The sequence below is a fragment of the Ischnura elegans genome, chromosome 1 (genome assembly GCF_921293095.1).
Source record: "Ischnura elegans chromosome 1, ioIscEleg1.1, whole genome shotgun sequence".
NCBI lineage: Eukaryota > Metazoa > Arthropoda > Insecta > Odonata > Coenagrionidae > Ischnura > Ischnura elegans.
Genome location: NC_060246.1, coordinates 92,333,112 through 92,350,312, shown reverse-complemented (window position 1 = coordinate 92,350,312; position 17,201 = coordinate 92,333,112). Strand labels below are relative to the sequence as shown.

The window sequence follows — 17,201 nt, the reverse complement described above, 5'->3', positions numbered from 1 at the left end:
CCCAAACTGTGCAAACACATGAACGGAAAATAGAACCTGTTGTAATTTAGTTTGTGCATACGTACATGTTCGGTTCCGGTCCACAAAAGTCATTCACACAAAAAGACATTAACTTATGTGTTTTAATGTATCGTGTAACTAGGCGTTAACGGCGAGCTGGTCGCTCGCAGGCCGCATTCACGGTAAGCCGATAGGTCCTGCGCCCCTCATTACCTACGCCCTCTCGTGCCCTTTAGTAACAGCCTTTAGATTGTGTAGAACCATGACCTATGAACTATGTGCATTGTGGTCACTAATAACAGACTCAATTATAATTAAGCACTCTAAAATATTCCCAGCCAAGATGTCAAGTATGTTGTTACCCTTGATACGAGTACTTCAGTAACAGTAGTTAGCGACTGAGAGAATACTCTGGTAAAGTAACTGAAGCCTCGGCGTGGAAATGACCACTAGAAGACGGCAAAATCATGCTCGAAACTCTCTTAAACAGCCCGCTACCTTTCCCATTCCAAAGCGCTGTTGCTATTTTCCGGTGGTCTGCAGCCACGTTTTTAGCAAAGTTAACAAAATTGTTATTTTTCATCGCAGAAACACGGTTCAAAGACAAACTTGATCGCACGATTGGCAACAGTACCATGGAATCAATAATTTTTTGATGATTGGATTGATTGATTGATTTTCCAATTACAGTTAGGGCGGTCACATTTTGGAAACGACTTAGCGACACTTCGGAGGGTCTACCACGCCTGACTACCTGCTCCATGGCCCCAGGAAACGCATCTTTACCTGCGTTCCTAATAGATTTCATAACAGTATATAATAAAATGATACCTGTACTATAAACTATACAAAAATATTAGAGTACATTTATCAAATAAAATGCTTAGGGAAGAGGAGCTGACGATGGACAAAAAAGAGGGGAATGGTACATTACCAATATTTGCATCTACGCGCACTAAGCAACACCGTCGATAAATACCTTAACAAAGTAATTTAGCAAAAAAAACAAGAACGTACAAAGTTTGGCTAGAAGTATCGAGGAACGCATATCCAAAACGTTCATGTGATATCAGTATCCGGGCTGTCGTTAAGATAGAGGAAAAAAATCTGTGGCCGGCATATAACATAGATTCACCACTCCATATCCTGCCTTCGCCTGGCAAAGACGTCTCCGTCAGGGATCAGCGATCAAGATAGTTTACGACATGGATGTCTCAATGGAGGTGGTCAAGACACCGAGGTTTATTTTGAAGGCGGTGCAATTAGTGAGTAGATTTATTTTCCATCCGTGTATGCATGAATTGAAATTTGCCATGCTTCATTAATTCATTGTCATAACTGCCATCTGAAGATTGTATACACTGCAGACCTTCATGTATCCATTTCCCAAGCTAGCTGATTTAATGCCTTAATGTTCATCTTCCTCGTGTCATTCTTGATCAGTCCCAAGTACCAATATACATCTAGGATTCCGTAGTGAGATCTTTCCTTTAAAATCCAATATACACCTGACATGAATTTTACAACTTGCGGCACGACCTATCCACCAGGTGTTACTTTGGCGTATGATGCTGTACCATCATCAACATAAGTCAACAATCCTAAGATTAGTTTAACTCAACTCTCCATTCCACTCTCATATCCACTAACCATTTCATAGCGACATACTTCTTCTCTTTCACATCATTTATAACCTGTCCTATGTAACTCATTCGGGGCCGCCCCAATCCTTTCTTCCCTTCCACCTCTCCTTCAATGATTGCTTTCATCAGGCTATCATGCCTCATATTGTGGCCAACTAAGATGTTCCGTATTCTCCTTACGGTTTTTAGAAGACTTATATTTCCCCCCACTCTTTCTTAGCACTTCCTCATTGCTTACTTGGTCGATCCATTTTATCTTCACCATATTTCGGAGCACCACATTTCGAATGTTTCCATTCTTTTGACTTCTCTGCTCCTGTCAAAGTCCAAGCCTCGCTCCCATAGAGAAAAATGCTCTACACTTTTTTTACTTTTCCAATTCTTCGGTGACCTCCCCGTTTCTCACTCCATCCGCCCATTTGCCCATCCGTCGTTAGCACCAGGTCTCGAATATTTTCTGTTTTACGTTCCCTGATTTCCCAAGTCTTTGACTCGCAGATTCTCCGCTTCCATGATTTTCGAATCGATATTTGGTCTAAATACAAATATACAGTCATTTAAAAAAAACTCCTATTGGCATAATTAATTTCCTTCCACAGGTAGTAGCGATCACGTGCACGGTTTTGAATGACCCCGGCCTTGCTTCTCGTGGACACATCTACAAATTCATACTCATCTACGTCGTACTATGTGGATACATGTTGATCTTGCTAATGGATATGTCGAAGATCGTATCAGGTGGCAAAACGGCGAAACAAGTGGTAAGCATTAATAAAACACCATATTTAAATCCTTTGAAACTGCCACATCTTCCCTCCACCAGTACCCGCGCGACAGAGCCGGAAATTTATTTGTACGAATACGACATGCATTGCAAAGAACAACAGTCTTCTTGAGTCGGCCATTAGACTTGCTGTCACTCACCGAATTTCATGAAAAAAGAAGCAATGATGAGGGCCTTTAATCAACGACGACCATACATTGTTGTCGATTGTAATTAGTTTTAAAATCAAGAAACACGCTTTTTTCGTTTTGACAATCGTCGTATACGTTTCGAACTGTGCGCGACAAAAAGCTTGGTAATGGTGTAAACTTGAAGCTTGTACGGGGTGGAAGGGCTCCATATCAAGTACATAAAAAGTTATGCACTTGATAATGGTGTAACAGCCGGAACCGGTCGGAATATTGAAATATTTTGTGGAAGTAGCAAAGTGCCTTTTATTATTGATATTGGATCCCTTCCACTACGCACAAGCTTCAAATTTCGATTTTATTTTGTGAACTAGTTTGGCACATAAAATAAAGCTCTATCTCAGACAGTCAGTGAAGATCAAAGAGGTAGTCGTTATCAGTAATTTTATTACTTTTACTTCGCAAAATCCCTTCAGGGTACGCGAGTGCAAGAAATCTATTGCAAACACTTGATCTTGATAAGTGAGAGCTCCAGGAACCGGCATTCTTTCGCTTATATAAGTTTCCGACTTACCCAGATTTCACTTACACCAGTAATGACCTCTCCCTCACTTATAGAGGTACAAATAAGTAAGTAGGGGGAGGAGATTGCAGGGAATCCACAATTAAATACTTGTGATCCAATTAATTATCAATTATTTACAAGGATTATATAAAGAAATTAATTAATGCCTTTCGAAATATTCTTGTGATATTATCAATATGTTTTTAACTCATTTCTCTCACCAAAAATAGAGTGTTACCTTATTGAAACGTCACTAAAAGAGAATGTCTCGATTCACCGGATTCGAAGATGCAACAATGGAAACCACTGAAAATTTTCTTCGAAAAAGTATCACTTTCATACTCCCTTAACTTCCATCAAAGCGTGTAGAGTCATGCAGTAGTGTCTTGTCAAAATTGGGAGTACCGGAAAAGAAGACATTATCGGTAGTGTTTAATATTGTAAAATATATTCCAACATAAACATCACCTACTTATATGAAAAGAAGTCTTTAGTCATGGCATCAATGCCCAGAGAAATTCCACAACAACATTCAGAAATATGTAGAATATATGAGGAGAGTCACAAGTGAACACTTCAATGTCAAGCTCGGGAAGGACCACTTGTGTACCCATCACACTCTCCCTCACAGGTGCGGTTGGGTTTAATGGCAGAATAAAATTCCGACCTTCATCGACAAAGAAGAGATGGAGGCATAAATGGGTAAAGTATTAAACAAGCAATACGCAAGAAAAAATGGACAAGCATGAGGGATGATTCCTCTAAACACTTAAAAACTTGAATACCAACAAAATACCAATGATTAATCGATATCTTTTTCCATTCCAGGAAATATTTTGGTCTTTTATCAGCGGGATTTTATGGATTACTGCTGGAGCTCTGATATTGGAGGTCTACATTTTCCATAAAGAACCAACCAACGCTCCCGACCAACTCGACCTACCAAGGCTGAAAAAGATACTCGACCCAACAAGGATGAAAAAGCTAATGGAGGCCATAGCTTCAACCGTTTTAGGCATCGAGCCAGCAGTATTAAACAAGTTTCTCGCAGCCGGAATACTAAGTTTGTTGAACGGGTTGGCGTTTTTCGCTGAAGCAACAGTAACATTTCAGTCTGGAAGTGTAACCAGGAAAAATTGAAAACACTTTTGAAAACCATCGCAAACAAGCATCGCCGGTGGAAAGTTCAACATGGCTTCTAATGTGTAGCCAACGTGTTACACAATATGAGCCAATCTTCCAGAGACTATTCTCTCAAGAAGGCCAAAGTGAAGTAGTCTTTAAAAACAAGCCGAACTTCGCAATGGCCATGGTTCCATTGAACAGTCAACACCTTAAGGCGAATATTTCCCGATTATGTCGATTATTTGACAAAACTATGTCAGTGTAATAAATCGTGCTGTGGAAGTTAGTATAGTTTTTTCTTAATGGTTCAACATTATACCATATGATAAATGATAAATATGCCATCAACTCCTAACTCCTATTCCACATTAAGAAAATGAGTGATATAATAGCAGGATGAGCTTATGGATTCCCGGTCACCTTATTTTAGCATTAACATATATTTATTCCTCACTATGCCGGTATTTCTTTGTGTCAATTCATCTCTGATAGTTTCTATCTCATGTGTTTGAAATGAGCACGAAATTCCAACGTTGTGACAAAGTTTTTAGTTTCCGTAAGTGACAATTTTCATCCATTACTACTTAAATGAAACAGCAATGAAGTTGTCTCTGATCAAGTGAATTTTAATAATCGATTTCTCATTATTATCCCAATCAGTAACTCGCAGTCCCATATTTCATATCATTAAAATTTATATCTCATATTTGTACTATATTTTTAATTTGCATGTTCACAACTATAGATTATTCGCAGTCAAAAGTTACTATAACAATATCGGCTTAGTAACTCTAATCTTAACGCCCTTTAAATACCTTTTCGAAATTTCACTTGTAAAATTTGAAATAGGTTGATCATAAAAAATAATTAACTGATAGCAAGCTCTATTACAACTTAGGTCCTTATAGGGAACATTTTTTTAGGTCTTTTTTCCTGAAACGTATTGCTGTACTTCGTTAATTTATTATTGTATAAAAAACTGAAAAGTTAACTTTGCGGATACAAAATATGAGAAATTATAAAAATAAAATCACTCTAAATCCTTGATTACAATAAAAAATAATTTTAATGCCATTTATTAAAATGTTATATTAATTAATTTATCATAAAATATAATTTTAAAACCAAAATAAAAGGCTAAAACAATGTTTAATGTAACTGGAATTCCCGAATTATAATGGTACAGAATAAACGCATTATATTAAACAGTTTAGAGAGAATTTTCGTATGAAGATTTTCACAGCTTCTTTTATCAATGTTGGCGGTTGTTTTCGGGAATAGCTGCGTAGGAAACATTTTTACACTCAACGCAATTGTTCTTTCAACTGAAGTAGTTTTAGATGAAAAATGGCACTTACGGAAACTAAAAACTTTGTCATAATACGTTGGAATTTCGCGCTCATTTCAAACACATGAGATAGAAACTATCAGAGATGAATTGGCACAAGGAAATACCGGCATTACATTTGTTTGAGTGTGAAAATGTTACCTACTCAGCTATTCTCGAAAACAACCACAAACAGCTTAGAGAAAACTCAATACTTAAAGAGTTGCTAGAAAATAGCATTGCTTACAACATGTCAAGATTGACCAATAGAAGTAATGAGTGGAGAGTAACTCAATAAACAATTTCATGATTTTTAATCGATTGAAATAACATGGTAAGGTTTCTATGTTAAGCCTGTCGTGCCTGAAACGTGTTAAGCCCGAATACGGCTAAATACGTAAATAATAAATTTTGCATTTCATCAGATGTGTACGTTGTACAAATCTTTCACGGGTAAAGATAAAATTGGAACCATCCTTTATTATGGGAATAAAAAAAAGTTTCACATGGGATGTTAGGGTAATCATGAAGGCTGGGATCCTTCAAACCTTTTTTAAAAACCTTCAACCTTTTTTATGCAATGGCCAAAAATTCGTTATGGCATCGTTCGGAGGGCCACAATGCTCCAGGTCACTTTACCCCCACAACAATAATATAAAAACATATAATTTCAAAGTTCAATAATCTTTATTGGTTAAAAAGTTCAAATAACCAATGCGATTTTAGATATTGTTTATTTTTGACGAGTGTGTCGATATATTCTTTATATTGTGTGGCGCGAAACAATACTTTCTTTAGCATATAGGGGCCGGAACAAATTTGCTGGCGGGCCCCGAGTTGAAAACACTTGCTTTAAAAAACCTGGAATGAAGAAGGTGAAGAATACACGATAGACATAGCGAAGTGAGATGAAAGGGGGGTGAGGATTACTAGGGTGATGACTACAGCGTGATAAATTGAAGTGGGAAGAAACTCAAGGAGAGGTTACTTCTGTGATAAGTGAATTACTCAGTGCGAGAAGTTGACATCGATCATAAGGAAAACGATGGGTGGAAAAAGAAGCACATTCCACAACCTCTATGGTTTCTAATTCCGACTTCCAAACACAGTGAAGAAAAATAAGAGGTAAGTGACTATTTAGAGTTGAAAGTACAACAGCGAAAAACAAGGTTAAGGAAATAGGTAGTAAAACATCAAAATATACAGGCATGATGATATCTACACGCAATGGATAACACAATACTGCACACGCTTCACACGTATAGCTCTCTAGCCAATAATTTCTTTAGTCCCTCATAATTTAGGCATTTTCCGTAGGTACAGCCACCCATACACTATCCATACTATTAACTCGCTAATATATACAGCCTTTCCGCCAGCTTTCGGATTCCAGCTCACGCTCTCCTCACATTGGGTCAAATAATACGGACAAAATTTTAAAATTAAATAGTTCAAACGCTCACCAGTCATCGCACACCATAATTTCTTCAAGTCCTCACCAATATATATATTTAAAATCTTTTTCACTAAAGAATTTACATTCAGCAACTTTCTACCCCTAAATATAATAAAAACAAAACCACATTAGTCATTTAAGTAGAGGCTGTACTCCTATTTGAGGTCAAGGGCTTAAGTTGGTTTATCATCTTTATTTTGTCCAAACACTTATTAATAGTCAAGCCTTGCAATAATCTCTTTAAAGCCGAATGCTCCTTTTATCGCTTATTTGTTACACTTTAGTCAAAATGTTATTTTTCAAAGCAGAACATTATATGTATATTCTATTCTTTTGTTCGTATAGGCTTTACCTTGAGTATGATAATATTCAGTCATTCTGATCTGTGATAGTAAGGCACACAGTTTCATTAATTGAGTAGGTAGTAAAATTTACCTAATGGAAGGGCCAACGCACTATGTGAACTTCAAAAATGCTTGTCTCATCGCTAGAGAAATGAATTACTATTCCCACCTCCTACGAGAGGCTGTCGAAATAGCCAAATATCTACTTTCAACATTGAGGCCAGCTATTCGCTCTCCAAAGCCTGAAGAAGTCTCTCTCTCCAAACGATCAATGCTGACGCACCAGGCCAAAACCAAGGCCTATACAAGACGGGAAACACTTCAAACCTGAAGACGCCTGCTGCAACGCCGGTGAAACTGTCGTCACGAAGATTAATCGACGCGGAGTACAACCCGGAGACCTGGCTGTGCCAGTCAAAATCCTCTATATTATTTCTACTGCATAGATACCTTTTTCTCAACTTATACGCAACCAAACTCTACAAATGAGGTACCAAAATGCACAGAATTTATCAGAGAACATGCGACGGCATATCATACTTCCTAAATATTGCTATTGTTTCCTAAAATTGGTTTTTAAATAAATAAAAAAAACAAAAGCCGGTAAATATTCCTGACGTTAACGGCGCACAAACTGATACATTTGTTCATTTGCAACAATATCTCGCATTCTTTAAATAACTTTTATCAAAATGCTGCTGATTCCAGATTCAAGTCTCCTGTTGATACGTAAGCATGAGTCATCATGTGCGTTTGACAGAGGATAGTGTAATTACTTCCAATGTTGTGTTTAAAGAGGTCCTCTGACCTCAATTAGTACATGAACATTCCAATTAAATTTGTACATAAGGCCCTGCCTTTTTTTCTACATTTTTAAATTAGAAACGCGCCTATCCCTCTGTGGACCTGCATTGAAAAGAGCGGGGGAAGCCCGTTGGGAGCGGGCGCAGCACGCTCGTAACATTTTAATTGCTATAGTGTTCGCGACGTGAATTCATGACATTGCTTCGCAATGAAATGAAAAATTTTGAAAATTACGCACGCGTTATGTTAATCGACCGGTGGTCCGGTAGGCGGCTGTGTCACAGTGTGTCAATATCGTACGGAAAGGATAACGGTCGGGTAAAGTTACGTCCGTTTTTTAGGTTCATAAACCTTTTAACATATCGGCGAATTAAACTTCCAAACGTTACATGAAAAGTAGACACTTCTACTTGCACCGGGTGCAGTCGTGGTCAGAAAGTAACGGCCGACTTTGAATTGTAAGTTGGATTGCTCCCAATGGAAGTTAACGAGTAACTGCACCTAGAAGGACCCTGGGCCAGAGATGGGCAGTATCGAAAATACTTGTATTTGAAATACGTATTTTCTATACATTTGTAGTTTGTAATTTGTATCGGAAATACATTTTCTGAGAGTATTTTGTATTTTTAAAATACATTCAAAATCAAAATACATATAATTTTATTGTGTACAATTTGTAAGAGTGCGCGACGGTATGGCAGGGATACCGAATCGGTATTAGCCTGCCATCTATGGGACAATAAATTGCCCCTTAATTTACTTCTGTAAAAACCTTTTCATATGACCCGGGACATTCCTCATGCAATGTTTTAAATAGGAATGAAATTGAAGTATTGCAATTTCTAGGTGACAAATCAAAATGTCTATCAACGCTAAGTGCATATCCGGCTGTAAAAAAGTTGTTTGTACGTTATAACTCTGGCCTCACATCCAGTGCTCCTGTGGAAAGGTTATTTTCTTTTGCAGGATTTATTCACAATTGCAAAAGAAGCAATTTAGCAGTCTCTATGTTTGAAACATTATTGCTTTTGAAGGGAAAGAAGAATTAAGGAGGAGTAAGTGAGACTAGTGAAATAAACAAATTATTACCATATATTCACAATGTTATTTAAGAGATTTTGCCCTGGATAATGGTCTGATTGCCAGTTACTTATAAATACGTTGTAAGAATGTTTGAGCCTCTCATTCTAAAAATAGTTCATATTTGAATTGATTTTAATTTTTTATTAGATAAGAACTTCGGTGAAGGTATGTATTTTGTATTTTAAGAATGTATTTTGAAATTACATTTGTATTTAGTATCGAAAATACAATTTTTAGAAGTAATTTGCATTTTGTATTTGAAATACAGATTTTTAAAGTAATTTATATTTTGTATCTAAAATACATTTGACGAGTATTTTGCCTATCTCTGCCCTGGGCACTGTCCCGATATACACTTTGATCTCATCCACAAGGCCGAGAAGCGATGGACAAGTAAGGAGGCCAGACATTAAACGTGACGTGGTAGGCTCAATAGTCAATATAAATCCAACACCGAAAAAACACTTTGGATATGAGAATCGTAGGTTTGGGTGTCACACCCAAACCTGAGGTGAAGGAAAGGACTTGTCCATACATTTGGTTGTGTCACCCAAAGGGAATGGGTGATGAGGAGTTGGATGTTCCAACTACTCCTTTGGTTGATAAATCCAAAGAACATGGACGAGTACTTTGGGTGAGAGAACCAAAGTGTTGGGTAGCTCATCAGAACAACGTTTAGATGCCGAATGAAAAGTTTATATCACCTGCCCAAAGGATTGCGCGCCTACCCCTTCCTCCCTCCTTTTCAGCCCCACTACACCTTAATATTGTTCTTTCTCAACCCATTTCTAAAAAGCCCACAAGGACAGTGCAACTTTGCCTTTGGTTCTCACATCCAAAGAATTAGTTCTGACGTCGCATAATTCTTGATGGCGCATCCTAACCTTCCCGTCCAAAAGGGTTTAGGGTATAGCATCCAAACTTGTTCTCTCAGTGCACGATTTGATCTCTGGTTTTTTTTCTTTAATAGGAAAATCCTCCAAAATTGTTGGCACATTAATGGCTGATGCCGGGTTTTGCTCGTAAGTGGGCCCTTCCCGCTTCTATAGCGGTAAGGTGTTTTACCCCGTCCCTTCCCTTCCAGACCTATCCCTACCCCAGAGGCGTCGACGGGCTCCTATCGCGGCGGCGCCTCTTCCCTTTTTTGTTCCTTCCCATCCAAACCCCTCCCTGGGAGCGCGGGCGTATAAGTCTCTGACAGTTAGTTGTGAGTTGATTCCCGGCCACGGTGTGTTGTATTTGTATCCCTCAGAGGACCCACCTAGGAGTCCTGATCTCTTTGTCTCGAATCTATCTAGGCAGGGCAGTTTCAAACGACAGAGTACAGAGTCTATCCGACTACTTAGTTCTTACATGGATACTGGATCTCCACCTGGGCACTCCTGTATTTGTACTAGACAGTTTTTGGCTCACGCCAAGATCCCGCTCCATTTAATGGCAGCCAACTACAAGTTCTGCACGTTTGGAAACAGATTTTTAGATGCAATGGAAAAATTTGTCCACAGTCGGTGCCACTACAGGCTGAATAAGGCTGAGCCGGTGAGATATGTGAAGTGAAGCTAGTGGGGCGGGAACGAAGGGGAACGAGACTGATAAGAAACCGAGCCTGCTGAGTGGAACAGCTCGACAATCAAAGTTACTATCTCATCCGCAAGAGGTAGCAGATTCAAACGATTTTCAGCACGTCAACGTAAGCTGTGAACCGAGGTGCAGAAATATGAGCATAAATTACGTGTTGGATATAATCAGGAACCCTAGGGTCATAATCAAGTTACTACAGCTGGTGAGCCTTTTTTTTTCAAGATAAGAATGGCATTTACCCTGAAATTTTCTTTCTTCCTATTGCTTTTTTGAGAATGGAAACATGGACTCATTTAATCTCCTACCAGGCACTTGCGATATCATGCACTGCACTGGCCGACTCCAGTTTTTTCTACGCAAAAGACTTACATAAAGCTGCGTTTCTGCATATTGTGTATGGAGGATATATATTGATAACTACCATGGAGGTACTAAGGATTTTTATGGGAGACAGAACGAGACAAATTTTGGTAAGTTTTTGCATTGTTTTGCCGCCGTTAATGCCATTTAATTTCACGTTTTTAAGCTGAAAAAGTGTTAAAAATTATTTTGGTGGCGAATAATCAACAATATTCTGCTCAGTTTTCGAAAAAATACAAGTGTAACTTAGCTATTTCAAACCAGAATTGTTATCTTCTCGATCTCAAAACTCATTTTCACATGAAAGCTACTTGAACGAAATGTCATGTCAGAGTCGGCTTTAGTCTGCATATATAAAGAAGACTATGAACTTAATAAAATCTGAATCAGTCCGGAATTACAGAAAAATATCGCTGAAATACCTAGGTCTACAATGGTTTTGGAGTTCACTTTGTGGAAGCTAGAGATTATGTTTCACAAAGAAAAAACTTAAATTCAAATATAGCGGGACTAACCACGGTGATAACGTTTACGAAATCACCCGCAATGCACAAATTGTGCGAACATTCCACAAAGAAAAAATCATTCGCCTTGACCATGATTCGAACCTGCATACCCATATTTCCAGTCGAGAGCTTTAGCTATTTTAGCAACAGAGGCGCTAAAAAATCCACAGAGGGAAATAATATTAGTTTATTCCATTTATTAAACATCACAGATATATGTTCCGCTCAAATAGTATTTCATTGACACAACCAAGAGGATGATCAGTGGGGGGGGGGGGGGGTTTCCCAAGAATAGGAACGTTTACCCGCCTCAATTTAACATAGGAGTTGTGACACAGGAAACGAGGCTGGACAGAGTGAATAATAATGAATTCGATGAAGGATGACTTACTGAGTAGTGAATAAAAACCATAAATTGTAATGAACTAAGTAAATGCAACTGAATATTCAATAACGATTACTTGTTAGGATAGTTTCGCTTATTGGTTTGCCGTAGCTTAGCTCTACGATATCTGGACTCGGAATAGGTAAACTAATATCTGCATGTATGGTTAATTCAATCAGCTAAAATTAATCTTTTTTTTCAGGAACTATTTTGGTCAGCGGTAGGGGCTGTTCTGTGGGTATCAGCAGCGGGAGTAGACTTTGAATATTACACATCTCTGAATTCAGAAACAGACAGCGACTATATGAAATCGAAACTTAAGTCAGCATTGTTGGGACTTTTTAACTCGATTGTTTACATCGCGGAATTCGGTATTGTCTTCAGATGGGGATAAAAAATCCCTCAGTGCATGGTTCAAAGAAAACTGTACTAAAGTGACAAATTTGCCGAACAATGTGTCCATCTATTTCTTTGGAATCCCACGACGTAATGGTTACTAAAATTTTATTCATCCATTTCACTTAATTATGGATACAGTGCATAATCATCCAACAATATACATAAAATAATTCACGTCAGTGCAATCCAAAAGCAAGTTTAAGTGCCATTAACAGTGATTCACAATGTGGATTTGGTTTTGACACTAATAACAGACTCCACAATTCACCCATAAACGAGGCCGAGGCGAGGTGGTTCAAACTCCCCCGAAATGTTCGTGTATAAAAATGCTTTTCCTTAAAGCCAGCAAAGTGTCCTCGGATGGTTTAGGGAAACGTCCATGGCAAGTGTGAAAAAGTAAAAAACATCCGGAACGAGGAAAGCATTAAAATATTCATTCCGGTCAATCCTGGAGATCCTGGCAAGCACAATGCATTCAATTAAAATAGGAGGAGGTACTGCACCTACAAGCACATCGTCCCCGAAAACTACGGGAAGTGGGGTTCTATTTTCATCAGCAGATAAGCCTTGTTAACGCTGCCGTAAGTGCTCCCTACAATGCCGCAACTAGACGAATTTCTGAACTGGGGTCGTGCTATGAAAACGATCAAGACGTTACTGAAACTTTGAGCAAAATATAAGAGCAAAACCAAATTATCTACGGAGGGTATCCATTGTCCGCCGTTGCCACGACCCTTAATGAACCAAATTCACTGGAGAGACGTCCACCACATGCTGAGTCACCTGGTGCTCACTCGGTGATAGTGGACACAGGAAATACTGCTTCTCATTTACTTTTCATTATTCAGACTCGACTGAATTCAGCCCCAATCTATTGGACTATTCTCTTGTGTACTGAGTGAATGTGACCACAATTTTACTGGTTTTTAAGCAAACAACATTGCCGTATAGAGTGAAACATTTCGTTTCTTGCTTCCTTGAGGTTTTAACTGTTTTCTACGACAAATGTTTCATCCTTCAAGAGCATCAGATAACGTCTACAAAACACGCGCGACCTACCTTATGTAGAGGTATCATGCTCACTTTTTCAGGCTACAGAGTGATTATTAGAAACGGTGGAGGAGATAGAAATTAAAGCCGTAGCCATATTCGTACAAGAACCCAACAGTTTATTGCAAGGCTGAATGACTGTGGACACTTGAAAACCCAAAATTATAGCAGTACACATTCTTGCTCATACTTTGATTACTAAACTCGTAGGGAAAAAAGAAAAACCTAAGAATAAGTAAAGGGAATCCGCAATATTCCTACGTCAATTTCACCTCTCCTGCTAGAACCGATTAGGATTCATTGGCAATTACGTGCTGTTATAAGAAGCGCCATCTCTATTTACCTTCCTTATCTCGATGATCCAATATATTTGTGCATAAACTCACATCAATTTGCTGAAATCCCAGAATAACAATGCTGACAAAGAGACCATGTTTTCCTATTTGAAAGGTAGGAAATCTCGCGAATAAATCGAGATTATGCTTCACAAAGGAAATACCTCCCTCATCACAAATCAAAAATAAAACAGTGCAACCATTCATTAGGCCTCGCCTACTTATTATCCTTATCAAATTGTTTACCTTATCATTTTCCGCCTTACACTCTATCATGCTGATGTCTAATAGTGATTCCAACAACAGCGTGAGGAATACTTGGCCAATGAGGTATACATCGCAGTACCTTCGTTTATTCATTCCGAGGACAATTACGGTATTATAAATGAGGTCAGCACAATGCCGACGAACTGAAACGAAACACGAAGCACAGCTCGCGAGGTTTTCCAGCACTAAGAATCTTTCATGAGCCTTTGCACACCGCGCTACACTAGCTAAGGTCTTACTTCAAAATACACACATGATTCTCCCATAAGATATGGATACCATCCTGAATGCTCGGAAACTGATCTTCGTATCTGAACATTAAAAGATAAAGAGTGATTAAGCAAAATTCTCCCAGCAAAAAATCGAAGCGAGATAATCTTCCTGTGACCCAAATGAATTTCCACAGTTCTGGGTAGTTGCGGTAATTTTAACTCCTTGTTATTCATGGAGTCTTCCATTCACTTACCGCAAACAAGTAAGCTCTACAGTACCGTCAGTAACAATAAAGAGTTCCTTTATGGGTATGGAAAGGAAAAAATTGTGTTCACGTATAGCTGAAACAATTAATTTCTGGGGTTTCACTAGGCCATAATAGCGCATTCATCCGCGCATGCTTCCAAAAGTAATGTTCCCAGGCAAAATGGGGCAAATAGAGGAAGATAAACAGACATAATGTCAGTGTAAAATAAAATATTGTATGCCATTATTTATAGTCAAATAAACTTTGATACTGAAAAACCATAATTGCCATGATTTATTCACACAAAATCCGAGCGATTAATACTCATCCAATGATAACCGAAGGAAATGAAGCACGGTTCTAAAATGACTGACTGGCCAAGATTTGACACAACCGAAGGTAAGTGGCCACTTACAGAAAGATGAAATACGCCAAGAGGACAAGACACTTTAAAAAGAGGGATTCCCATTGCAGTATAAACTATCAAAATCTACCATCCTTAAAACGGCACTTTTTATTCCATATTCAGATAACAATGTGATAACTTCAACACTGATATGTATTGAGGAAATATTTTCATTCTTGCGGAAGGAGGAAAGATTTTCCTTCCGCAGAGCTGATTTTCAACTCTGAAAGCTAAATTTCCATGGTAAATATTGGTAAGAAGGTATTATTTTTTTAAGCTTAATTGTATGTACAGCAGGATTCACGAAGAAACCACTTGAAAGAGCTTTCGTGAGTCATTACAGCTGAAGTTTGCGTTGTTCAAATGTACCCCGCGTACCCAGGCCTGCGCGGTATTTCAAATGCAAGTATTTTAAAATACGTATTTGAAATACCAAATACAAATTACAAATGTATTTCAAATACGTTACTTGAATTTATCTTGCAGTGGCGTAACTAGGAATATGCTTTGGGGGAAGGGGGATGGGGAAGGCCTGTGAGCGATCCCCCAGCACCCCAGGAAAATTTTTGAAAAATGACAAGCCTGGAAATACATTTTATATCATTTTGGCGATTAAAATTAAACTTTAAGCATATACAGTTATCACAAGTGAAAACCAGAGAATCATTTTTTTATTTCTCTGAGGCTTTGGGGGATCTATTCCCCTCATTCCTCCATATTTACGTCACTGGTATCTTGTTTTCAAATGAACATTTTTGGTATTTTTCCATTCTAAAATAAAAAAAAACGACATTTGTAAAATACTTTTGATGTAGCTCTGATAACACATCTGTAACATTTTGCTTCAGAGTTTACTTCATTTTAGTTAGAATCGTTTTCTTCAAGTTTGAAACTATTCATTACGTGCCAAGGTTATATTTTTTAAAGATAGTTTCCATACCAATTCATTGAGTACTTTAAAAGATCATTAGCATACTATTTTGTCGATTGTTTTTCAAATACCCAAGCCAAATGTATTTTGAATTTCAAACACATTTGGTGCGGTTTTTTGAATTTCAAATACTCCTCGGCCTATATTTTTCCCAGCCCTGCGCGTACCACTTCGATACATTGACTCTGCTCCGTGGCCGTGATTGGTCTCTTTAGTCTGAGGCATACAAGTTATATTTCGAATGCAGGGTACATTTTCATCGGTCAATGGAGGAAATAAGTTGCTAGAGGAGGATTATAAGGAGTTGTCAATTTATTTAATTTCAAAGGAAATGTCACATGTGGATGAACTGGAGGCCACTGTGTACACTGAAGTTTTCTTCGTATTTTCTTATCTCCAACGCCACGCGGATCAGCCTGGGTTAGAAGTTTTTCACCTACTCTATAACTGTATTTTTTAAAGTCAGACGCATGTCATTCAATCTAAATTATTCACTGGGAAAAAAAGACCATCAATCGCAACGAAACTTCGGCCAATATATCGAATTAGTACCTGGGAAACACCGTGAAAACAACCAGAGCACGGTAAGAATACCTTCATAAATGTGGATCTAAGCCAGGGGTCTCCAAACGTTTCAATATATAGGCCACATCATATATTTTCCACATTTATGCCAGCCAAAAGAATAAAAAACTAATAAGTGCCAGTATTTAAATTTCCCAAAAATTAGAGTATAAACATGGGAAAATTAAAAAAAAACTCTTGTTGGAAAAAAGGGCTAGCTAAATAGATTCCTGGCGTTAGTATTACATACCAAGGTGGCCTCACACAGCCGCAGCCGGAACCAGAACGACGTCACACGGAGTTTTCCCATCATTCATACTTAGCCGTCGCGTTTTCGCACGCTTGAAAATTATCACTTTTCATTTAATCGCGAAAAATAGATATTGTCATTTAAAAATCTAAAAGCGTGAAATACGTCCTCCAGGAGTAATAATCTTTCGATTTAGGCAATAAAAAAATTATAGGAAATCACCCTATTGTGTCGGGCCGGATATGGCCCGCGGGTAATAGTTTATAGAGACCCCTGAAATAGGCTATAAAATAACATAATTTATATTGAAATGAATTGCCTATAAATGTTATGTTTGCTTAAAATATATCAACCAATAAACAAGCGATCATCAGTTTGTGATAAGAAGGCTTCGGGACAACGGGGATGTTTCCGGCCTTTGCGAGAGGGTAGTGTTCATTTAACACTC

At 38.2% G+C, this 17,201-nt stretch overlaps 2 protein-coding genes and 1 long non-coding RNA gene across 3 annotated transcripts in view; 2 read left to right on the top strand and 1 right to left on the bottom strand.

Annotated features, from left to right (window-relative positions):
- Nucleotides 1–17,201, bottom strand: part of LOC124165975 (adenylosuccinate lyase) — a 400,694-nt gene that overhangs the window by 167,261 nt on the left and 216,232 nt on the right. The window lies entirely within an intron of this gene.
- LOC124166083 lies at nucleotides 1,152–4,531 on the top strand. Its single transcript, XM_046543706.1, has 3 exons — nucleotides 1,152–1,265; nucleotides 2,243–2,404; nucleotides 3,949–4,531. Exons 1-3 carry the CDS (start codon nucleotides 1,206–1,208, stop codon nucleotides 4,258–4,260), a joined length of 534 nt encoding a protein of 177 aa, XP_046399662.1. The 5' UTR covers nucleotides 1,152–1,205; the 3' UTR covers nucleotides 4,261–4,531.
- LOC124166152 lies at nucleotides 10,887–14,886 on the top strand. The gene is made up of 3 exons (XR_006866422.1): nucleotides 10,887–11,042; nucleotides 11,149–11,310; nucleotides 12,294–14,886. It is a non-coding gene; the product is annotated as an uncharacterized LOC124166152 (long non-coding RNA).